This window comes from Macaca fascicularis, chromosome 4, assembly GCF_037993035.2.
Source record: "Macaca fascicularis isolate 582-1 chromosome 4, T2T-MFA8v1.1".
NCBI lineage: Eukaryota > Metazoa > Chordata > Mammalia > Primates > Cercopithecidae > Macaca > Macaca fascicularis.
Genome location: NC_088378.1, coordinates 4,610,269 through 4,635,977, shown reverse-complemented (window position 1 = coordinate 4,635,977; position 25,709 = coordinate 4,610,269). Strand labels below are relative to the sequence as shown.

Below are 25,709 nucleotides of genomic sequence, written 5' to 3'. Positions count from 1 at the left end.
GGCATGGTCTTTAGAGGAAGGACTAGAGTGTGAGAGTGAGGAAATGGAGGGGGCAAGTCTCCCTTGACAGCTGTGACTCCTGTCTTGAGAGTCTCACTCATTCATTCACTGATTCACTCACTGACTCAGTCACTGACTCATTCACTCACTTATTCACTGACACACTGACTCATTCACTTATTCATTTGCTCATTCACTCATTCCCTCACTCATTCCCTCACTCCCTCATTCACTTACTCATTCACTCACTCCCTCACTCATTCACTCACTCCCTTACTCATTCACTCACTCACTCATTCACTCCCTCACATACTCCCTTACTCATTCACTCATTCATTCACTCCCTCACTCATTCACTCACTCATTAACTCACTCACTCACTCCCTTACTCATTTATTCCCTCATTTGTTCACTCCCCCACTCATTCACTCACTCATTAATTCACTCACTCATTCACTCACTCATTAACTCACTCACTCACTCATTCACTCACTCATTAACTCCCTCACTCACTCCCTTACTCATTCACTCACTCACTCATTCACTCCCTCCCTCACTCATTCACTCACTCATTAACTCACTCACTCACTCCCTTACTCATTCACTCATTCACTCCCTCCCTCACTCATTCACTCACTCATTCACTGACTCATTAACTCACTCACTCACTCCCTCACTCACTCACTCATTCACTCACTCATTAACTCACTCACTCACTCCCTCACTCACTCACTCATTCACTCACTCATTAACTCACTCACTCACTCCCTCACTCATTCACTCACTCACTCCCTTACTCATTCACTCCCTCCTTCCCTCACTAATTCATTCACTCACTCACTGACTCATTCACTCACACATTCACTCACTCACTAGGGATTCATCAAGTGCCTCCTTTGAGCCAGGCCCCGTTTTAGAGCTGTGGGTTACATCTCTAAGCCACAGATTCCTGATCTTGCAGCTTACATTCTAGTGGCAGGAGACAGAAAATAATAATAAACATCAGAAACACATGTATTATGAGGCAAGTCAGAAAGTGATAAGGGATACGAAAACAAAGCAAGGCCAGGGGGCAGGGGTGCTGGAAGAGGAGCTGCAGTTTGGAAGAGCTGCAGGACAGGTCTCAAAAGACGATACTGAATGGAAGACTGGAAGGTGGAGACAAGTGAGCCCTTGGGGGACTTGGGCACGAGGGGCCTGGGAAGCCAGACCAGCTGGAGCCAGTGCTAGGGGGGGAACCTGTTCCATGGAGGCATGGGAAGAAGGCTCCATGAGGATGGGAGCGGTGACGCGTGACTGTTCCGACCACTTTCCTGTGCTTTTCCATCTGTCCCCAGCTGTATCCTCTTCGTCAACAGTGTCCTCCTGTGACATGTGCAGACCCATCTGTCCACCGCCTTTCTCTGCCAAGTCATCACAAGCCCCACGGAAGCAGGACTTTGTTCCATCCATGGCTCTATCCCCAGCCCTGGAAAGTGCCTGCGACTGGGATGCCCAGCAGAAAGGGTTGGATAAATGGAGAAGCAGATCGTGCAGGGAGGAGCTATGTGGTCCCACCTTGACCACTGGCAGGTGGGGGAGGGGATGCAACATGTCGTGACCCCCTGAGGGGCAGGCGTCGGGGTTCTGGGCATGGTGCTGTGCTAACCATCCACAGGCTAACACCCAGGTCCCTTCTCCATGAAACAGGCTTGTCTGAGATCTAAACGCCATGTAAGGTGAAGTCTCCATAGAAAATATATTCCAACGCAGAGTCGACTAACAGTGAGCTGAGGTGCCCGTCTGTGAGGTGGGCACAGCCTGAGCTTCTGATAAGCCTAAATTTTCAGGGAAGGTAAGTAAGAGACTCCAAAGGGAGGCCTTGGTGGTTTTCATTTCTTGGAGGTCCTGGTTTGGAGGCACAGATGTCCTGAAAGTTTGCATGCTTCTCTCTAATCTTACTTTTGAAAAGAAGTCTAATCTTACAAAAGTTCTTTAATCAGAACTGTAAAACCAGGCTGTAAAAAGTTATCACTCTTTCCCAGCTTGAGTGCTTTGCTGGGGCTCAGGCTGAAGGAAGAGGAGAACCGGCTGGTTTCATCCAGCACTGGTGTTACACATTCCCAGAGGAGAGGTCTGGGGCTGCAGGTGGGGCCCACCTGTCAACCACAGGGGCCACCTCTTCATGAAATGTGTGGAGGCCCCAGACTCCATGAGGACATAAAGAAGAGAGAGGAAAGGGAAAGCAGATAATAAACTCTATACCATAGAGGGCATTTACATCTTAAAAAGTATTCCATTAAAATCCCTTGAGGTTAATTTGTTAGGTCAGGAAAAGAAAATCCCAACATAATTGTTTTTGTGTTAACCCTAAGGAAAGAACTAAAAGCAACTGATAGGAAAGGAGGTATTGCCTTCCTCAGATGGAAAGAACAGCCTCCAAGTTTTAGCTGCGAGAATTCCCTGCGTGGGCGATACGTCAGATGCTGACAGCTTTACCACTTGGAGTTGGTGTCTTGGCAGAAATAGGCCATTGACACTTGTAGCTTGGTGAAAAGTGAGATACGAGAACTTCTTAGACAATGTCCAGCTTGGCCCAGAGAACCGGAAATGGCGGCTTTACTAGTAACTCCACTAACAGAAGCTCCAGTTTATTCTAACAACTCCGCACTTTTTGTTTGTTTGTTTGTTTTGTTTTTTATGTGACTTCCCTGTGCGCATCAGCCTGACGAACGATGGAAAATGCAGTATCGAATCTGGGCCTGCCCGTAGCCCTAGCACTAAAAGGTCCTGGTTGAGCAGCTCATCAGGACTTTTGCCTGCTCAGCCCTTGGGGTTAGAAGACAGTCGCTGCTGGAGCAATCGGGAACGTGCAGGGTTCGAGAGGCCGGGGAGTGGGTGCAGGGAGGACAGAAACCTTGACAGAGGACAGAAACATCGACTTTGACGGGCAGAGGAGAGTAGGAGGAAAGCTGAGGGGACTTTAGGCCTCGAGCTGGAGGGAGGGGCACTCACACGTCGGTGCCTCCCAAGTTGCCAGCCCGCTCAGCAGGGTCCTGGGAGCTCCCTGCCTGCAGGTGGCTTCTCTGCATTCACCTCCGACCTACTTGTGACCCGCACACTGAGGACCCTTTGCGCCAAGCCACGATGTTCCCTCCACCCACTTCCGTGTCATGCGTGTGCAGATGGGGACTGTGGCATGTAACTTACGTTCCAGTCTATGGTCACAAAGAAGGGATGGCGCTTAATTTCCTCCACTCCATCAATGCCAGCACCTGTCACAATAACACAGAGATGATCATCAGAACAAATCCAAGATGGGGTTCTCTGACAGTTTCCAATGCAGCAGTGTGGGGAGTGGGGGTGTGCAGAGGCAGGGCCGTGGGAAGGACCCCGTAGGCTGCTCACTCCTGCCCAGGGCACCTGCGCACCTGCCGATGCCCCCAGCTCAGAAAGCTACGGCTCAGCTCCGAGGGCTTGTGACGCAGAAGTGGCCTGGGGTTGGGGTGGGCGAAAGAGATGGTAAAGAGAGGCACGGGACAGGCCAGCCAGGTGCTGCCTGCTGCATGTGAGGGCTGCCTGGTACCCCCCGCCCCGTCACACCCAGGAGCTTGAGGTGCCTGTGAGTATGAGCACCAGGTGGACCTCCCAGGAGGCCGGAGGGGAAAGCACAGAGCAGAGCTCCTGGCAAAGCTGCCGCAGGGATTAACCAGGGAGGGAAGAATTCTAGGAAATGAAAGGAGTTGACAGGACTGAGTCCCGGAAGAAGGCAGAGCCCAGCCTCCGGCCAACCCCTGGCCACCCCTAAGCCTGCTCAGGCTGGTGACTGTTTTTGCCTGGAGGCTACTTACAACTATCTCTGCTTTGTTCCGTTATTTCTACCTAACCTCCTGCCTTACTTTGTTGCTTACAATCCTAAGGCCCTGGGGCAGAAACGAGGGAGGGAGTAGTGGGCGGAGCACTGGGGGCCCTCTCGGGCAGCATGATTCTCTAACGGTGGATACATGTCTACTCATTTGCCAGAAATCATCACTGTCCCCCAGAATGAGCCCAGTGTGGACAAGGCCTTTAGTCAGTAGCTCAGATCATCGGCTGCAGAAGCGCGCCCATTCACGAAGGCACTACTTTTAGGGAAAGCTGTGGGGCAGGGAGTGAGTGGTCTGTGGACACTTGCTGCAGTTTCTGTTCAGTTTTTCCGTAAACTTAAAACTGTTCTGAACACGAAGTCTATTCATTCAAAACAAAAGGTCATAAAGCTCTAGGATTCTGTTTTCTCCAGGATGGGACGGCCGCAGAGGAGCCTGTCCTCCTGGGTCATGAGTCCGAGAAGAGGCGGGCTTGGCTGAAAGCAGCAGCGGTGGCAGTGGCCGGGGAATTCCTGCCAGCTCCGGGCCTAGGTCTGGGGAGGGTCTGATCCCTGGGGCCCGGCTCCTCTGTTCTGCAAGCTGTGTTCCTTTCCGCTGCCAACTCCTAACGGCCCTCCTCCAAATCAGAGCCTCCTGTGCCATGCATGCCCCTTTGTGGAGCCCCCCTCACGTCCAGCTCTCACTCCTGTAGTTAAGGGAAGGGCGTGGCTACCTAGGGATGCTGTGGTCAGCACAGGCGCGGCCCAGCCTGTCCTGCTATGAAGCTGGGCTGGGGTGGCACAGGTCACCGCGAGTCACAGGAGACGGCACCATTGTGGGCTGGACCTGGCCCATGTCCTGGTCCCTCCTCCCCCTCCATTCCATACTCTGGGCAGTGATGTGGGGGCGGCTCGGGAGCTGTGGTGGCCTCGGAAAGCCCCTCTAGGTGGTCAATGGCCCGGAGACAGTCCCCTTACCCTGGAACCTTGGCCAGGGCCACGGTGCTAGGAAAGAACCCACAAACTAAATGCCCCTGAAGACACTCTCAGTTTCGCGTTATTCACACTTTGACGTGAAAGTCCACCTACAAGGAATTAGAGGAAGGGCGCACATTCAGGAGTTTCTCCTTCCATGAGGACGCAGGCTCACAGGACAGACATAGCACATGGACATCTCAGTCATCCGATGCACAATCGCTGTTCCCATTTTACAGACGAGGAAACTGAGGCTGACGCAGGTCAGGTAACTTGTTCAAAATCAGACCAGAGGTTACGAGTTACGGGTACCAGCTTTGGAGGCACATCTCTGAAACGTAGCCGAGGTGCCCGACCTTCTGAAATGTCTTTCCCCTGACTCCCTGCTGAGGCCTCTCCGGGTTCCCCGGTCTATCTCCTTTGTTCTCCTCTAAAGTCTGAGCCCAGGGATCTGATCCCAGGCCTTTGCAATCGCAGCAGCTGGCATGAGCCTTCGCAGGCGCACCAATGGCTGCTGTAATGAAATTTCCAGAGTGACAGTCTGACTTCCAAACAGCCCTCCCCACGCACCCATCCTGTGTGCAGGCCTCCTTTGATGATGACCAGAACTCCGGGTTGAAGAGTCCTTCTGGTCATGATGATTAACAGGAAGACCTTCCTCTGAAGTGTGCCTCTCCCCTACTCTTTCGTTTGGTGACTGTTGGATGCATGGCCAGAAGGACTGTCAAAAGACTGGTGACTGGAACAAACAGTTCAGAGGCCCTGGTACACGCAGGGCTGTGGCAACTTGTTGGCTGTACTTCTTTGGAGGATCTATTTCACATTTTGTACCCACTGTATTTCCTTCTTATTCATCATTTGCAAATATGGTCTGCAGGAGTTTTAGAAAGTGAGGCGCAGAGGAAATACAGGTATTGGTATAACTACTATCTAAATGGTATGTGCTGGGTTTACCTGGATCACTGAAGTCAACACATTTCTATCTTTACCTCCTTTCCCCCAAGGCAGTAAGATTTTGCACCATGTTCGTATTTTAAGGCCTCAGCAAAAAGAGTCGACAAGGGAATAACACTCTGGTTATTACTAAAAAATTACAGGTGTTCCAGTTATAGGGGGGAAACATGAAATAGAAGGAGGATTTGTGCACTCAGTGCTTTGAAACCTGCGTCAATCCTCCCAGGGCAGTCAGTTTTATTATTTTTGTTAAAATAGGTGACTTTGCACTCGGCTTCCCTTTTTTATCTACACTGAAAACACTGGACAAACGACGGTGAGCGGAGTTCTGGGCGGGGAAAATTGGAAAGTATCAGGCTGATGCTGGAATCATGGCTGACTTGTTATGGGACACGGATGACACGCACTGAAGGCCTTCCTTGGTTCTAGAGGACTGCTGCCACTCATCTAGATCACGAAGCACTGACAAGAACAGGGACAGAAACTGCAAGCACAGAAGGCCGGAATTCCCTCCTGTTAGGCTAAGGGATTTGTCAGTAAGTTCCTTAATGCAGGGTAAATAGGAGTTCAAGGTTCAGGGGAACAGAAGATTCAAGAATCACACTTCTTCTCTGTAGTAATAACACCTAATCCTGTTTGTTTAAATGGCTTGTGGTCTATCTCCAAATTGGGGCACCACCTAAAGTGTTTATCTGGGTCTGTGTCTCCAATTGCTGTGCTCCGGTTAAGGGTGTAATTCTGCAACCAGTTGGAATTCTCACATCAATGACTAGTTTTAAAGCGCAGTGCAGTGCCTGTGAGAGGATTTATTTATTTTTTTATTTTGGGGGGACTCATTCTGTCACCCAGGCTGGTGTGCAGTGGCATGATCACAACTCACTGCAGCCTCAATTTCCCGGGCTCAGGTGATCCTCCCAGCTCAGTCTCCTGAGTAGCTGGGACTACAGGCATGTGCCACTACACCAGGGTAATATTTTACATTTTTTGTAGAGATGGGGTCTCACCATGTTGCCCAGGCTGGTCTCAAACTCTTGAGCTCGAGTGATCCACCTGCCTGGGTCTCCCAAAGTGCTAGGATTATAGGCATGAGTCACTGCATGGATGATTTATTCTTTCATTGCACCGATTCTATCCAGCTCTTCTACTTCATATTTTTCACAAGGTAAGCCATTCATTTCATTGTAGGGCTTCTAAATTCTCAGTAGGTGATTCCCAAAGGGTTTTGGTATCTGCCAAAAATCTGTGCATTGTGTCTTTATATCTACAGAGAGCTTTGGGGGATGGTTAATTCATGGTTTGGGACTCCTTTGCAGTATTTTCATTTTCGTTGTTTTAGAGTCACACAAACCCATCTCCGACACTTCTGGGAACATTCAGTAGAAGCTTACTGGCTGCCTCCTGAGGTTTATTACATACTGCAAGCTTCTCCTAACTGGCCCACCACGTCCAGCCTATAACCGTCCGGGGCAACTTCCATGACTGATTTAAATACTAGGTCTGCTTTTCAACTTGTTCATCACTTACAGGTTATCTATACATTATGTGTTTAAAGGTTGTTGTTTTCTTTTTTTTTTTTTTTGCCAATTTGAAATTTCATCTATTTCATGTTTACACCCTTTGTCAGGGAGTCGCTTGTGTCTCACAGGACTCAGCCGGTTGGGAGTCAGCGATAGGCTGGGGGCTCAGGCTTGAGCGGTGCGGGAGTGAGATCTCCAGACAGGCCCTGGACATGGGTCTCTAGCAGCTCCCTAGGGCTGGTTTGGGGCTGACCAGCTCCAGGTGAGGGTGAGGACTATCTGCCTGGCCTTCAGCAACCATCAAAGCCTGGCTTACGACAGGCAGTCCCGGCAATGCCAGCGGAAACTGGGGTGAGGACCAGAATGGGCCACATTTGAAGTCATTAAAAACACATCATCTGGAGATCGGTTCTGGACAGGAAAACAGTAACAAGAGCAACGGGAAACCCTCTGGCCGTGCAGGAGCTGTAGGCGGCAGGTGTGCTGTAAAGACAGCAAGCCCGGCTTAAGTGATGGGCGTTGATTCGCTGCGCTATTTTTATGCTCATCAGCACTTCACATTCCTTTCTAACCTTTCCCTCACTTTAAACGTTCCCCTGGGAGTCTCAGAATATCTCAGGAGTTTCTAGGAGAAGCTACAGATGCTCATTAGGAATGAGCTAGAAAGCTGTCAGCTTTGGAAAAAAGGAAGATTTGGAAGTAGGCTCAGGAAGTTTTATACTCACTACAACTCCTCCTGTCCGGGGAAAAGTCAGGACATAACAAACACCGGTGCTGAAAACCCCAGCAGTTGCCGATCTCAGGGCAGGACACATTTACAGCTGTTTCTAGACATCACCACGGTATAAACTTCTATCAGAAACGGAAGTCACTTAAGCAATGAGAAGCAGCAAACACCACACCCAGGGTTTAGCCCTACAAAGCCTGTTCAGCAGAAGCATCGCCCACATCTCCCAGCCTCTCCCGTCTCAGCCGGCAGCAGCGCCAAGCGCAGAGGGACCGAATGTCCTGCTGAGCCTGTCTGTGCAGAGCTTCATCCCAGAGCTTACTCCTGATGCTGCCTTCGTCCACGCTTACAGGGTGCGGTGCCGAGGGCGCTGGCCTGGAGCCCCTTTCTCACTTTTCTTTTATTCTGTTCTTTGAAATTCCTGAATTTGCAAATCACTCAGAGTCACCGAGTCTTCCACCTGGGAGGCCCTTTCCTTGCACAGACAAGAAAGCAGAGAGCCCAAGCAGGGGTGTGACCCTCCAAGGCCTCTATCGCGGCATGTGCCCACTCCCTGCTGCCAGCCCCAGCTTGTGGTCCTTCTGCTTAGACTGGCTCATCCCACGCTGCTAGAGCCACCCCAGGGTCTTTCTGTAATTCACAACCACACAACCACCAGAAAAACAGTGCTAAGAAATAAGGCTGGTGTCCCCTCAGCTGCATCCTGCAGAGCCCCCATGGCCACCACACCCACCGCGTGCTCCCAAGCGTGGCCCGGCCTCCAGCTGCTCTGTCTCCTCTCCACTCACCTGCTGCCCAGGCATGGGGATATCACAGAGTCACACGTGCCTCCGGGTGTGCCATTCTTCCTCCTTTCCTCCTACTACTTCCTGTGGCATTTCTTGGGCCCAGACGGCCAGCTCCCCCTGCACCCCGTCCAGCATCCGGCACGTCTTCTGAGACCCAACCCAGTGCCCCCACTCAAATAGATCAGTGGCCCTAAACTAGTGGCCTCTGGAGGTCAGTGGCAGTGCCATCCACCTTCCTAAGCCAGGACCTGCTACGGGCATTCAGCACACGTTCACTGAACAGATCACACACGAAGGCTGGGGGCTTCAGTCTAGAACTCTTTTGAATGAAGACATTTTATCTTCACGGGATGTGGAGGTGGGAGAAATGCTAGTCTTAGACTCAGATGCCAAGGAGCCTTTAGCAACTCACAAGGGGGCAGAGGGCCGTTTTCTCACCTGCAGAGCATAAGAGAGGAACGAGATGAGTCTAGTTCTGGTAGTCTGGACATGTATAAACACATTATGCCATCTCTTCCAGCTGTAAATATCTGTGCAGAAACTCTGGGAGGGGTCAACTCCCCCAAATTCATATGCTGAAGCCCTAATCCCCATTGTCTCACCATGTGACCGCATGTGCTTTTGCATACCTGGGTCACTGCAGGTATGATGAGCCCAGCATTAGCAGGGCAGACACTCATCTCCTATGACTGCTGTCCCTAGAACAAGGGGAACTTTGGACACAGACCCACACGGAGGAGAAGGCCACATGGAGACAGAGGCGGAGGTGAGGGTGTGGCATTCACAGCCAAGGGTGTCAAGGCTGGCCAGCGAGGCCCTGGGTCTGGGAGCAGCCAAGGCTGGCCAGCGAGGCCCCAGGGTCCGGGAGCGGTCAAGGCTGGTCAGCAAGGCCCCGGGGTCTGGGAGCAGCCAAGGCTGGTCAGCAAGGCCCCGGGGTCTGGGAGCGGCCAAGGCTGGTCAGAAAGGCCCTGGAGTCTGGGAGTGGTCAAGGCTGGTCAGCAAGGCCCCGGGGTCTGGGAGCAGCCGGGGACACATTCCTTTCAGTGGGAGCACAGCCCTGCAGCCTTGAGCTTGGACCTCTGGCCTCCAGAGCTGTGGGAGGACACGTTTCTGTTGCTCAAGCTGCCCAGTTCGTGGTTCTTTGTCACGGCTGCCCCAAGAAACTCACACAGAGGGGCGGCCAATGAACAGCTCAGTGTTCACTGTGGTCCGCTGGGCATTAGAGACGTGTGTTTTTATCCGCGTTTCTCGCTACACTATGCGCACACAGAGGGCACATTTTTCCTTTGATTTCCTAATTTCTAGCTTATTGCTTTGCCCACTGATCCCTCTGTCATCTGGACTGGATAGAATCGTCTGGGAATCCAGAGGCTTCCCACTGATGGGGGCTCATTAAGGAAGAGGCAGTGGTGAGGAGGTCAGGAGGCAGAGAGGGGTCCCCTCCCTCCCTGGCGGAGGCCATAGAGAGGAAGAGTCTACAGCTCGAGGGGACTCACACTAGGGGAGACACCAAGAGAGGGCAGGTGGGAGGCGATGAAGGCGCATTCGCCCCTCCTCCCAGCCCCCAGATTGGGCCCTGAGGTCCTGTGCAGCGCAGTCCAGGGCGGGAGAGCTCTGGCATTGAGAGCTCTTATCCGAGAGGCTCAACACAGGGAGGCTGGAGGTGTGCGATTGCCTTGCATATCAATGCGAGGGCCCAGGGTTAGAACCAGGCCTCTAACAGCCACCAATTCCCCAGATGGTCAAAGGGAGAACTCAATTCCAGGCTCTTTTGGAGGAATGAGAATAAGGCTCGCGGCAGTCAGAAGCCGGGGGGAAGTTCCAGTCACAAAACCAGCTGTCTGTGCAGGTAAAGGTGACTCTGCCCCACCGGGTTTTCAGACTATCCGGCTCCAGCTCCTCAGGCAACTAAATCCAGCGCCCTCCCTGGATAAAGGCTGGGCAATTAATTCTGACTGTAGCTTCTTCATGCCGAGCCTGGGCATCTTAGGTTGTAAATACACCTGTGGGAGGGTCCACAGCTCCTCAAAAGCTTGATGATAACTCACTTAGACACAGTTTGAAGGGCGATCTCGGCCCGAGGTGAGCCGTTTTCCATGCTTGGGTGAGCTCCGGGGGACTGGTATCTTTTAACCAACACCCATCGCTACTTTTACTTAACACTTCTTTTTATAACTTACACAGCCTTCCATGATAGTGCATGCAGACTGACCTCACTTTTCAATACTCATATAGTATCCCTTGTGTAGACGACGGTAATTCAGTGAACTGTCCTTGGGTGATGTGGATTTCAGCTTCTCATCTCTCTCTGTGCACTTGTGTGAATATATTTGAAGGATATATTGTTTGAGGTAGAATTACTTGGGTGAGATGCATGTACTTTAGTTTTGTAGAGATTTTTCAGGTTGACTTACGAAAAGTGGGACAAACACACCCCTTCACCCGGAAGTTGGGAAACTGCTCTCCAAATGTGTGCCTCTGCGCTGACTTTAACTTGAGAGGTAAAAATGGGCTAGACCTCCTCGAAGATAGTAAGGACATGAAATATCACGAAGAACTGTACAGGTACTGGCTGATTCGAAAGCACAAAAACATTCATGGAAAGCAACAAGCGGCATGCTTTAAATAGCTCCTTCATAAGACAGGGAGGGCTTTAGGAAAAATCTGCAACTCTCGCTAGATGTTTTGGATCTGACAAGCAAGAATCTTATATTCCTTAAGATTGTGATTTTATATATATATACATGTATTTTTTTTTTTTTTTTTTTTGAGACAGAGTCTTGCTCTGTCACCCAGGCTGGAGTGCAGTGACGCGATCTCGGCTCACTGCAATCTCCGCCTCCTAGGTTCGAGCAATTCTCCTGCTTCAGCCTCCTGAGTAGCTGGGACTACAGGCACCCAGCTAATTTTTATATTTTTAGTAGAGATGAGGTTTTGCTGTTTTGGCCAGACTGGTCTTAAACTCCTGACCTCAGGTGATCCACCTGCCTGGGCCTCCCAAAGTGCTGGGATTACAGGCACACACCACCACGCCTGGGCAATTTTTGTATTTTTAGTAGAGATAGGATTTCACCATGTTGGCCAGGCTGGTCTTGAACTCCTGACCTTAGCTGATCCACACGCCTGGGCCTCCCAAAGTGCTGGGATTACAGGCGTGAGCCACAGTGCCTGGCCCATTTTATGTAAGTATCTTTCTTCTAGTGTTTTTCTAAAGCTCGATGCTTTTTGCCCAGTTTTTCTACAGAATAAAAATTATTTACAAAATTCAATGAAAACAAGTAAGTTGGGATTTTTACAAAATTCTGAAATTAAGCTACAGTGAAATTCTGGGAAATTCTCTGCAGGAAAAGAGAATAATTACACTCTCATTCCATATTAAAGTAAAAAATAATTGAGTTGTGGATTAAAACAAGTTCATTTTTCAAGTTTAAAAGGCCAAGTCAAGTACTCTTATCAGAAATACAAGCATAGCTATAGGGAATTTTCCTGAAAAACCTTTTCAATTTTTAATTAAGACTGAGCAAAGCTCAAAGTGGTCTTTGTTGTTGCAAAGATTAGAAATAAATAAGCCATGAAGGCTCAGCTCTAATTTGTGGCTTTTAAAAAGGATACTGATGTCTGACATTGCTCTGGAATCAAGCCAAGGTCCTCTTTGAAATTGAATTAGTAGATCTTAAAGTATGTGCTGCAGAGCGGAGGCCTCTGCTGAGTTCTCTACTGAGATGGTAAAATGCACGTGCATCTCTTTGTTTTGGTGCAGGCACACACAGGTACACTAGAAGTCTTGGTTCTTTCTCATTTTACTTGGGTTGTCACCAGTTTCCAGCAGGAAACTCTGCCTCAGCTATTGGGGTCCAAGAGCCAAATGTGCTCCAATGAGATAAACAGATGAATCTTGGGATCTGGGCCCTCAGCGATTTTGCAGAGATACCACCCTTTCCTTTCAAATGCAACTGCCCTCGCTGGGGGAGGACTGTCCCAGGAAATTCTCTGAATAATACTGTGTCTGGGACAGGTGGCAGTATCTGTGCTTGCCCTGGAACTGGAGGAAAGAAAGAATTTTCTAAATAGTTTGTTTTTGTCTTAGAAACCAGAGCCAGGAGCAATGACAGGGAGCCACTCAGTTAATGCCTAGAGGCCTTGCTTATTCGGACTGTGATCACAGGCGGCTTCAGGTGACGATGAGGAAACAGAGTGTGATCCTCTCAGGCTGGCTCCACAGGATTAGCCGCTGGAGGAGGGACACCCACCCCTAAATTAGTAAAATGGAAAGGTTTCATGAACTTCTCCAGTTTCAGTAAGGGAAATCTGTGTGTTTGGGTGGGACTGGAGGCATGGGAAGATGAGGGAGAGGAAGGAGGGGAGAAGAAGAGAGACGTCACATCCTACTTCATCTTCCCTAAAAACCCAGGGTGCTTTACAGCCATGCTACAGGATGCCCTCACCACAAAGTAAATTTGGGGGATCATTTTCAATTAGTTGCCTCCCAAAAGGGATTGTTCTAAACAAAGGTGGCCGTGCAGCCTTGACCTTCAATAAGGAGTTCCAACACTTTTCCAATTGCCTCAAAAGCAGAGATTCTCGAAAACCAGATGTAACAAGATGCCCCAAGCTTCACAGCCTGAAGACTGAGGGGAGAAGAAGTGGGTTCCGATGGGGCTGCTTTTACAGATCATGTTTGTGCCACACCAGGTAAGAGACCACGTGGGACATCTATGTGTGTGGGGAGAGGACACGCACAGCCGCATGCTGTCGGAGCTGGAAGGAACCGCAGGGACCATCACCACCACCTTCATTTCCCAGAGAAAAGGAGGGCCAGGGCCCATGGCTGTGCAGCTGGCCACAGCCTAGTTGGGTCTAGAACTCAGAATCCAGACAACCCCCATGCCACTGCGGGCCGCAGACCAGAAGCTCACAGAGCTGGGGCCATGGCCACCCAGGTCCTGCTCTCCCACATCCTGCTGCCATGCCAACACCAGAGAATCCATTGCTTCTGGCAGCAGGACGGCCCTCAAACAACCAGGGGAAAGGAAAAATCAGGCCTGACTTCTTACAGGATCAGAAAGAATTAAGAAGAATTAAGAAAGGCCCATTTTAAATCTTGAAGACCCCGAATGTCATGCTAATGAAGAATGAGAAGAACAGGGCCTTTTTTCCCCCTTTTTAAGATTAAGGGCAAATCATGTCCTCACTAAATAAGAGAAGCTCATATGTAGTCTTCTCAGAAGCCCATGGAGAAGAAATGGGTTTGTGCTTCCACATTCGGGAAGGGAGGACCCAGGCCTCTGTGAGAGCTGCACTGCTCTCTGTCTTTGGCTGGGCGGGTGCTGACTACAGCCGACTCCTGCACACACAGGGTCCTGGGACAAGCCCTTGTACCTTGGAACAGAGCCTTGCTCAAACAGAAAATGATGAACACAATTTTACAGTCTTGTCATGGAGGTCGGAGATGACAGGGGTGTGTGCTTGGCAGGTGTGAAGTGCTAAGCGAATACAGGATTGTGCAAGTCACTAGGAGAAAAACACTTTGTGAACAAGGATTCTGGGTGAGTGCATAGAACCAGCATGATGTCCACATCCACAGGCAGAGCCCCTGCATCTGAGTGGGCACCACGGGGGCCAAGGCATGATGTACCCGCAAACCTGTGCTGTCTTTTCTGCTTTACCACTTAACGGGGAAAATGGCTAGAGATGAAGCAGTAGCACCAAGGCTCAGGCTCGACCAAACTCCACACACTTCGGGGCGAGGAGCTTTTCAGAGCACCTTAAACAACAACTGCAATTCCTTCAATTCACTTGAGTTCAAGTGTATTCACCAGGGGCTCTGTGTGGTCTGGGAGCTGGACACAAAGATGAACCAGACACAACCTCTGCCTTCCTGGATCCCAACACTCAGGGAATACCTGCGGCCGGCCCAGCGGCCTGGCCAGTAAAGCCACCACTCCAGCCCTCGTTTCCTTCCTCCAACCACAGATGCTTGGTCTCCTGCCTTTCTTACAGTGCCATGTGTCACGAGTGCCATGGACAGGGTTTCAGCCAGCAAGAAGTACAGAGAACTCCCAGGGGCTTCCAGAAAAGCCTTGCTTTCATGATAAAGGAGACAGAGGCAGTTGGCCCCATCCAGTTCCTTTTTTTTTTGTATCTCCTGCAGAGAGGATGTGATGCCAGGAGCTGTTGCAGCTACGCTGTCATCACAAGGCACCAAGGATAAGGATGAAACGGCAGAGAACTGAGGATGGGAAACAGAAGGCACAGGAAGATCTGGGCTCCTGACAGCAGTAGTTCAGCTGCCAACGTCTACAACTCATCAACGACCACGTGGTGCGTTAATAAGAGAAAATGAAACTGCGATTTGGAAAACTAAATTAGTTGAATAAAAAATTTAAAATTATCTAACGGTTCTATTCCTGGCAGCTAAAAGTAATTCCTATGGATACACCTGTTTTCATAAGTGAATTTCGTAAGTTTCTTGTTTGACCTGCTTTGAAGTACTGTCGTGAGAATTCAAGTCAGATGATGCACTGTCTTAGTGCAGTGCCGAGGCATCTTCTCATCCTCATCAACAGCACTGTGCCGGGAGAGACCTGAGGCTTGGAGAACGACCTGTTCTCCAGGTTCATTAGAAATCCGCCCAGGCAGGGGAACAATGGAGCTGTCCACCCACCCTCTCCCACCGCCCACAGGGCCTGCCTCCGAGAGCTATGTGGAAGAGGCAGTGCTTACACCCAGCAGCATAGAGAACATTGAGGGGAGAGCCACAGACACAATAAAGGTGCAACCCAGGGTCACAGAAAAGAACAGCTCTGGACCAGACACCGAAAAGGCTGATGAAATGAGACCAGGGGCTCTAGAAGTGGGCAGCCTTCAAGGTTGAGAGACGAGTAGAAATGGCATGCAAAGATGTTTCTGTGCATTTCATGGTAGTTCACAGCATTGCAAACCCGATTCTAAGGCAGGCATGTTCTGAAGTGGGTTGAGATCCACTGAGCTGGGCAGCAAGCCCCTGACAGTGAGCCCCCGATCCCTCCTGCCTAGGAAGGGTTACTTCTGCATTGCTTTTACTGCTGACGGAGACTTAAATGAAAGGGACTCAATTTAATTCACAACCTGGAAGACTCAGATCAGAAACATGACCTTTGACATGGCATTTGGACAAACCAGGGCGCTGCCATGCGTTGGCTTAGCTGAGGGACACGCTTTTCAACTTGCGTCTGTCTCCAAACACACCCTCAGAGTTAAGAAACACCGCCTCCCCCACCTCCTCAGACATACAGTGATGAACAGGGGTCTGCAAACAAAAGGCCAGACCACACCCAGATTTGGGAAAACTGCAGTGAATCGGCAACTTTAGGACACAGGGTGGGACACAGGCCCTTCCTGCCTCTCCCAGCCCAGGCTGTCCCTCTGTCCAAGGCTGCATCTCCCACCATTGGGGACCCCACTCTCAGAGGGTGAGGTCTTGTCCACAATAGGCCCCGTGTACACAGGGACTCTGGGCACTAAGGGCAAGCGCTGAGCCCTTGCTGCGTGTCCTGAGCTGAGTCACTGTGTAATCGGGGGTGTGCACCAGGACCAGTGAGTGAAGGGCCAAGGTGCAGACAGCTTTAGGAGCTGCACATCTCTTGGAAACGTGGCTGTGACCCTGGCTAACTACGACTGTCACCACTGACGAAAAGGAGGAGTCCTGATGATTCTTGGTTGGAATCTCAGGTCCCATCTGGGACTTTGCTGAGGGGTCCTAGTAACAACAATGTGGCAAAAATTCTGTTTGGTTGGCAGGTTCCTCCAAACCATGAACCCTCCACACACCTGTGAGCGCGTGCACACACACACACACATGCACACAGTGCCCCTGTGTGTGCTGCAGCACGGGCCCTCTACCCTGACCAGGTGTCGTCCTCTCTGGTCCCGAGCACTCCCTATCCTGGGCCTCCCATCTCATTATCGCCCCCAACTGGCATCTCGGTGACTTGGGGCTGCTCTGCTGGGGCCTTCAGCTTTGTCCACAGCACTGTTGGCGAATATCCCTCTAAGGAACCTGCCTCTGTCTGGGTGACAGTTCCCCAGCCTCTCAGACCCTCGACTGGGGACAGTGCTGTAAAATGTATGCAGTGATCTACTAGCTAGTTTTCATCCAATGCACTGGACACAGTCCTTTCCACAGACACCAGCACAGGGCCCTGCCAGGTGGCATTGGGGGCTGGGTCCAATGGTGCCATGTGCCCTGGCACAGATGCACTGGGGTGTGGGTGGCACGGGCTCCACTGCAGGGCGAGTCTACACTCTCCAGCCATGCGGGCTGCAATTCAGTCTAGACTCTGGCCCTTCCATGTCAGTACCAGCAATGTGGAGATTCTCAACAGGGGGACTTTGCCAATGTCAGGAGATGTTTGATCATCACGGGGTGGGGGTGGGGATGCTGCTAAACAGCCCCAATGCACGGAGCAGCTCCCAAAACAAGAATTAACCAGCCCAAAATGCGGACGGTGCAGAACCATGGCCAAGACACTGTCCTCCAGCCCCAGGCCGTGGTGTGGACGTTTCGTAATTGATTCAATGACTTCCTTATCGAGCGAGGCTTACTTCATCTTCAGGTCTTTGTTAAACAGGAAGATATTTGGTAAACACTGTTTATCTGTATCCCTTTTATGTGGGTATGGCTATTTCTGTTGGAGAGATTTCTGGCAGTAACACTTCCGGGCAAAAGGGTGCATACGTTTTAACATTTTGATGGTTTTACCAAGGTGCTGAAATGTTGCAGGGATTTACTCTCTTGACACACACCCATGTGCCCTGGGCTTTCTGGATTGGCCTGCAGTGACCGGCAGACAGCGATGACACACCCATGTGCCCTGGGCTTTCTCGACTGGCCCGCAGTGACTGGCAGACAGTGATGGCAGAACACCCTGTGACATCACTGCGCCACGGGGAACTCACCGTGTCACCTGCTCTCACGTCACCCGTGCCACGGGGAGCTCACCATGTCACCTGCTCTCATGGCTCCCACGCCACAGGGAGCTCACCATGTCACCTGCTCTCATGTCACCCATGCCACGGGGAGCTCACCATGTCACCTGCTCTCCTGGTAGCCACGCTTGGCACGCAAAGGTGCTCAGTGACAAGGAGGAATTGCTTTACTGCGTTGTGTGGAAGAATGGAAATAGGCCAAGTGGACAAAGGCATCGACGGTGGGTGATCACTGAAAGGTCTGTAAAGTGGGATTTAAAATATCTGCTTACATGGAGGAGAACTGCCTCGTAAAGACAACTATGGGACATCCTTACATAAAGTAAAGAATTCCTATGAAGACGAATCCGCAGGAAGGAAGAGTGGTTTACGTGATAAAAATCTGGATTAGAAGTTGGATGTAAATGTGTTTAATTAGGTGAATACAACTATGACAATTCATTACAAGATGAATTTCATGGGAATTACTACTCAGTACTTTAAATACCTAGATGTTGATTTTTAAAAATCACCTTAACTCCTTTTTTCTAAGATCACAAAGTTACACATCAATTACCTCATATTGTGAAAATATTACTGTGGAGTAGGAAGGTACTTTTGACTAGCTTCACTTTTAATCACTGAAGGATTGCAAATTAGTGCAAAAGTTCCCTGCAATGGAAGCTGATGTGGGGAAGAAGCTAAATGGGTCCATCCTTCTTTGGGGTTGGGGCATGCAGAGAGGAAAATCTAGTATTTTTTCCGAAATGAAATATTTCCTGATTTAACTTCTGCCTTCCCCTCTGATATGCCTTCTATCTGTGAGGTTAGAGTTAAAAAACAAAAACAAAAACAGAACACAATGTGTTCCTTTTGTTTTCTTGTGTAATAAAATAACCCAAAACACCCTGCTCCGACTGCCGTCTGAACCGGAAACACCAGCTCCTGCTGCCGTCTGAACCGGAAACACCCTGCTCCTGCTGCTGTCTGAACCGGAAACACCCTGCTCCTGCTGCTGTCTGAACCGGAAACACCCTGCTCCGGCTGCTGTCTGAACCGGAAACACCCTGCTCCGGCTGCTGTTTGGCTCTGAGACAACACGGCCACGCCCACTCGCTAAGACCTGCCCAGCCCACGGAGTAACCCTCAATACACTGTCACATACACAAAAAGAAAATCAATCAGTAGTTAATATTAAAGTAGATCCTGATTTTAACAGATGTGGAGGTTTCTTAATTTAGGGAAAATTAAATTAGAAGCAGCTTTTCAACCGTTCTGTCCTTAGCTGATAGACTTTCAAAACTCAGGGAAGTCAGATTGGTAGAACACTACCATTTTGGGTAAAACCAGTGGCTTTTAGAAAACAGCTTATGGTATTTTGGCAGCAACTATGTGTTTTAGAAGCTGTGAAGGGGCCTCTTTTCCTGGAGCTCAGATGGCACTGGTACTATTTCAACCTCTAGATGAGGTCTGTTTTCAGTGACCTCAGTCGGCATTAGGCCAGAGCAGGTGGGTAGCCCTCCACGTCTCCACTGTGGCTTGGGGGGCAGCACCCTGCATATTCCCATGGTGGGGTGTCCCGTGGTGCGGTGTCCCGGGGACTCTTACCCAGCCGGTTGCAGGGGTTCCGTTTGAAGAGAGCTCGCAGCAAACTCTGTGCCTCCCCACTGAGGAACTGCGGCATCCCCAGCTTGGCTCTGAAAAACAGAATCCTATTTTAGGATCTATTTTAGGAGAACAAGGACAAGCTATAAAGAGGGCCCCAGTCAGCATTCAGAGACCTCAGTCACAGTCCCCCAGAGCAGCCATGCTCTAACACGTGGGTCTTAGGACCCTTTTATGCTTTAAAAGTTACTGAGGACACCAAAGAGCTTTTGTTTATGTGGAATACAGCTGTGATATTTACCACAGTAGAAAGTAAAGTGAGAAATCTGTATAATTTATATTTAATTCATTTAAATAAATATTTTTATTAATAAACATATTTAATAAAATCATTAAAAAACAGTAACACTCTCATTAACATAAATAGCATTGTTAATGGAAATTATCTATGTTTTCCCAAACAAACATATAAAAAGCCTTTTGTGGCGTTGTTCTGTATTTTGGTGGGTCTCTTCCTGGCTCACAGGAGACAGCTGGACCCTCTTGTCTGCCCTGTGCTCAGTCTGTTGCGATGCTACGAAGAAAATCTGCGAGAGGAGGACCTGCAAGCCCTAGGAGGGTCTCAGGGCCACCAGGGTCTTCAGAGCACACTGAGAACTCCGGGCACAGAGCCTGGTGCTCCCCTCCAGAAATTCTCCATCCCTCCCAAGTGGAATGCCCTGAGGCCACACCACACCCGTGACTTGCTGTCAGGGATTATTCCAGCTTTAGAAAAAGTAAAGAACGTGTTCTCCCTTAAAATTCAAACAACGAGAATCACGCGAAGGTCCTGACTTGCAGCTCTTAGTGTCTGCTGCAATTCAAGGTCCCTTGATGGAGGAAAAGGCTGATTAAATAAAAAGACACTCCTTAGCTTTACAAAAGCATCCTCACGATGGAGCTTCCTTCACTCCCCTCTCTCTTTCCATCTACATAAGGACAGAGCTTACAAAAGCTGAGCTGGTAGTGTTTTAGGTGACTCTCAATTTTATCAAAGTTATGTATCCATTTGCAAACAGAGTTGGCAAGAGTGGCTCATGAGGACAAACGGCTTTATGACTCCTCCAAGTGGCCTCACTTAGGAAGGAACTGATTAGGGGCTCCCAGCCTCTCTGTTTCCTGCCCTCCTTCCATCTGCTCTGGGACAGTGATGGTTGGCGGTGTCTGCTCACATTTAGGATTCTATGGCAAGGTGGCATGGGGAGGCTTCTTCCTACAGTCTGAGAGCAAAACCTTGGCTTAGTAAATGATTTTTCATGATAATTAAGCAGAAAATGGTTTGTAACCAGTCACAGGGTAAAATAATACTGAGTCCTGCCAAGGTCAACCAGGAGTGCTATAAGAATGCGGTCAGCAGGTGGGGAGGGAAAGGAGACCCCTGCTCTTGTGATCTCTCTGGACAAGGCCCTGTAGGCCTTGGGTCTTTTTCTGTCTACACTTTACTTCTGGGAGGTCACCAATCATCACACTTGAAAACCAGTCACTACACATTCTAAGTGACTTACTGATGGAAAACTATCTATGGTAGAAGAGTTCACCAGAACCACTCAGCAGGATGAGCCAAACCAGCAACTGCTCCCTTGACCCACTGTCACTAGAATGCCCAGCACCCTATCACCACTGCTACTGGTGGAAGAGCACTACCATTTTGTGTCAAACCGTGACTTTTAGACAACAGCTTACAATACTTCGGCACTGTAAGCCTGGCAAGGTAATTAGAACTTCACAGTTCCAGGTTCAGAGGCGGCAGCTCTTGATATCAGAAGGTGTTCACAGGTCTCTGGGGGGACTCCCACACTACTCACTTGAGGATGAGGGCCATGGTCTCCTTCCTATCCTTCCCCTGGAACGGCAGGGACCCCGTGAGCATCTCGAACTGCAGGGAAACACAGAGCACAGTGAGTTCATTCATCCAGACGGACCCGGCTTAATGGCGAAGCACCCTAGCGGGGCAGCCTGCCATCATGTCCATCTCCTCATTCAAAATCTCCATCAGTCAAGTGTAACCACTGGCCTATGGGTTTGTGGTACAACAGTGACTAAAATTGCCTCACAGAGCTTAACATTTGGTGGATGAGATGGGGGAATGACAGATGTGGTAGATAATCACACTCTGTGGCAGGCCAGCAGGCGCTGCGTACGGCAGAGAAAAGAGGCAGAGCGGGGTCCTGTGGTCAGGCAGTTTGGATGAACACATCTTACATGCGGTTTAGGACCCTGTCCTGCCCTGGCAGGTGTCGTGGAAGGGATGAGCTAGGAGGAGGAGCAGGAGAACAGCTAGCTCTTGTTGAACACCCATGCATGCCAGGATGCAGGGGCCAGAGTGCTTCCAGCACGAGATAGACCTGACCATGGCCATTAGCCTCTGATGAGGATAATATGGCACAGCAACCTCTCAGATACAACTGCCACACCCTACATCCTTATTTTGTTATTACTGGACATCTGCCAGGACGGAGCTTGAGATAAGGAGGGGACCGAGCGCAGCCTTTTCTGAGCATGAGTTTCTTTCTTGCACCAACTCCCCTAGGCACATGCAGCGGTGATTACATGCACTCTGGAAGCAGTGACCCGGAATGGTCTCATCAGAGAAAGGTGCACAGCTGACCGCTTCTCACAAAAGAAACTAGGGTGGCAGCAGCAACCAATCTTTTCATAAAAATAAGATCCTGAATCTAAGTGAAATGTGCCCAAGGATCAATCCTACTCCATGTCTTTCAAGTCAGTTTAAATTATGGGGAAGCAGGTGTTCACATGGTCTTATTGAATTCTCTCTCATCTTTATTTTTTACTGCATGTATCTCTGCCCTTTTAGAATTCATCCTCCAGCATTCGTCCTTTGCAGTTTGAAAATCTTGGGAGATACACAAAGTAGAAAGACCAAAAAAAAAAAAAAAAAAAAAAATCACGCAGAATCCCATTACCCAAAGATATCCAAAATTAACATTTGTTAGTTCCTCCTAGTAATTTTTTCTAGCTGTTTTTTATTTTGTTTTAAAAACACAGATAAGGTTTTGTATACTAACTTTTCACAGAATAATATAAAACTTTCAATGGTTATGATGAAATCTTTGTAATATCACTTAACAAACATGTGGATATGCCAAAATGTAATAGTGAGTGTATCTATTGCTGTACACTTAGGACATTTCCAATTTTCTGCTATTATAAGTACTACTGAAATGTGCACAGATGATTTCCTAAGATTTGGATTTATTCTTATGATAGGCTGCTAGAAGTGAAATTATAATCTTAAAGAAATGAATGCATTTAAGGCTTTTAATATTACTAGTCTGCTTTATGAAAACAACATTTTAAAAGAAATGGAAGCTTTTCCGCCAGCTCTGACGTTTGAAGCCTGTTCTGTCACATTAAAATGTGCTGTCCATCCTGTGCACAGAGTAAGTGAGGGAACTCAGAGCAGACAGGCTGCAGGCAATCAATAAATACAAAAGTAATAAAAAGCAGGCGGAAGGGGGTCCAGATGAGAATTGAAAAAGAGACAAGTGTAATTAAATTGGAAAGGCCAGAATGCTCTGACTGGCAGATGAGCTGTTCGTCTGGTAAAACAGGATGAAAGTTTATAAGCTGATCACACACACTGAAATATCTCTCAGAATAGAATTGTATTAGCAAAGGGAACTCCTTTCCTATTCTGCTCTTTCTCTGTTTTGAGTCTATTAATAGCACTATGAAATCCCATTTCCAAGGACAAGACTTCTGGCTCTGTGAAATAAGAAAGCTGTCATCCCGTACACACCGTTTAATCCTTGTTACACAAATGGTACCTATCTGGATGCCTGGATATCATTTATTTTTTGTTGATGGACTGGTATCTTGCATACATTTGTTTGGTGATATTTTTTCCTTTTTTTTTTTTTTTTTTTTTTTTTTTGAGATGGAGTCTTGCACCGTCACCCAGGCTGGAGTGCAAGGGCACGATCTCGGCTCACTGCAACCTCCGCCTGCTGGGTTCAAGCGATTCTCCTGTCTCCGCCTCCCAAGTAGCTGGGACTACAGGCATGCATCACCATGCCTGGCTAATTTTTGTATTTTTTTTTTAGTAGAGACAGGGTTTCGCCATGTTGGCCAGGCTGGTCTTGAACTCCTGACCTCAAGTGATTCATCCGCCTTGGCCTCCCAAAGTGCTGGGATTACAGGTGTGAGCCACCGCGCCTGGTCTGGTGATTTCTTTTTAGCTTTTGAAGATGATTCCCTTGTGATCAGGGTCCACTGCTTTGTGTTTCTCTCTCCTCCTCCCCTTCGTCCTCCATCCACATGGTAGGAGGTCCCCAACCATCTATTCAGCCAGAGAACACCCAGCACAGCACCCATGGATATTCATTAACTGCTTCTTGGTGATGAAGGTGCTGCTGATGGTGGGGTGATACTGAGGGTGAGGTGTGGACTCTGCAGCCTCCACTAGCCATGGGGTTCTGCTGCCTTTCCCATCCCCTTATCCACCCCTTTCTGTGGAGAAGGGAGATAATTTCAGTATGGTCGTCTGAATCGAGCTGCCCGGGAACTTTTCAGTACTGAAGCATTACTGACTCAGGCTGCTGATGACTTTCTCGCGACGTTATTTACAGTGAGACTTTTGCCGTGTTGTTGAGCAGCACTGAGGCTGGCCAAGGCTTCCGGGGTGAACTGAGAAAAGCTGAGGTTCATCCTGGGGTCCCACAGTCAAGTACACGCACCGGGGGAGGGAGGACACTCCAAGGGATTCTTTCCCAGTCGACACCGAGACCAGGCTGTAGACAGGCACAGAGGGGCTCAAGGAGATGCAGCCACAGCTCCACAGGGTGCAGGCCCCATGCTTCTGGGAAGGTAATTGGACAGACATAACGCAGTGCTTCTCAACTGGGATCACCGTTGTGTGCCAGGGGACATTTCCTAACGACTAGAGACATTTCTGGCTGTCATGCCCGGGGGTTCTGGTGCTACAGGCATTCAGTGAGGGAGGCAGGGATGCTGCTAAACATCCTATGACACACAGGGCGTCCCACAACAAGGAAGTGTCCAGTCCTAACCTCAACAGTGCTGGCTGAGAAGCCCTGTCTAAAGGGACAGCTAAGGAACCTGGAAAGAGTGGCGGCCCCGGCACAGGCAGGATGCGCCTCATGGAGGCCAGTGGTACTGGGGGCAGGGGAAGGAGGAGACTCTGGGAAGCATGGAGCCCCTACAGTCAAGACGTTTGCCTGTGTGACACAAGACCCTTGGTGACAGGAGCCTCGATTTCAAGTTTACTTGGCTGATCACCGTTCTTAAAAGGGCACCACAAGCAGGCTAACATTTTCATCTGAAAACGGGTGAGGACAAGCCCTGTCCTGAGACGGATGACTTGAAGTGGCAGAGGGCCTGGCTTTGCAGGTATGGAGGGGCTGGGTCTCGGACAGCTGTGTTGATCCATGCCCGTGTGTGGAGGTCCCTGCGTGCACAGACACACGCCCTCTAATCCAAGCTGCTCTCACTCCATGTGCTGCATCCAACTCTGAGTGCCAAGAATCTCAGTCTCAAAACAGCCTTGGAAGGTGCCGTTCCTCACAACCATCTACAGATGAATGGTCCAGCTGCAAGCAGCAGAGCCTGAGCTCAGAACCATCTGTGTTTGCTATGGTGGCATAAGGACACATCATACAGCACCTGAGGCGGGATGTCCAGAACATTCCGTGCCTGTGGTTAAGAAACGGGAGAAGGATAAAGTGGTCTCATGAAACCAGAGTGCTCAAGAGATGCTTTAGATGTTTACAAAACACAACCCAAATATCCTTCTAGAAAGTGGCTCCAGTCTGGCATAGAGGAGTGCTGGAAATTCTACTAACATCACTATGCAGCTGGCCACCAGGTTTGCACGTTCTTCTCCAGGTACAAGCTCCTAATTTCAGACCCGGAATTTTATTCAGGGACACTGACTTCTCGCCCCTGGCACAGGCGTCCTTCCTTCCAGGTCTGTGGAGGGCACTTATGGATGCTGCTCCTTGGGAAGAGATCCCAGCACACATCCATCTCCAGGGGATGGACGGCCGCCCACACATGAGGACCACTCCCTCAGCACACGGCCTCCAGGGTCTCAGCCTTCTTTTAAAACAAGGCCCCTCACACGCACAACGGCTCTGCACCGATCCCCTTACAAGGCTTGGGTAAGATACGACTTGAAAGGTCACCTGAGGCCCATCTCTTAGCTGCAAATGAGAATTCAGAAGTCACTTCTGATGCCGCCCACAGAAGTGTGGGAAGCGTGAGGCCCCCACAGTCAAGACCTTTGCCTGTGTGTGGCCCGTCACCACGTGGGCGGGCGGGACTAAATGAGAATGTGTTTCTGGGACAATATGTGA

At 49.6% G+C, this 25,709-nt stretch overlaps 1 protein-coding gene across 8 annotated transcripts in view; it reads right to left on the bottom strand.

Moving 5' to 3' along the window:
- Positions 1 to 25,709, bottom strand: part of RPS6KA2 (ribosomal protein S6 kinase A2) — a 451,568-nt gene that overhangs the window by 55,081 nt on the left and 370,778 nt on the right. For all 8 annotated transcript variants that reach the window (XM_045390398.3, XM_045390397.3, XM_045390400.3 and 5 more), the window contains 3 exons: positions 21,180 to 21,250; positions 19,339 to 19,427; positions 3,190 to 3,254 (listed from right to left, as the gene is read on the bottom strand). In XM_045390398.3, the coding sequence (XP_045246333.1) occupies positions 3,190 to 3,254; positions 19,339 to 19,427; positions 21,180 to 21,250 (225 nt within the window). The remainder of the gene's footprint in view (positions 1 to 3,189; positions 3,255 to 19,338; positions 19,428 to 21,179; positions 21,251 to 25,709) is intronic.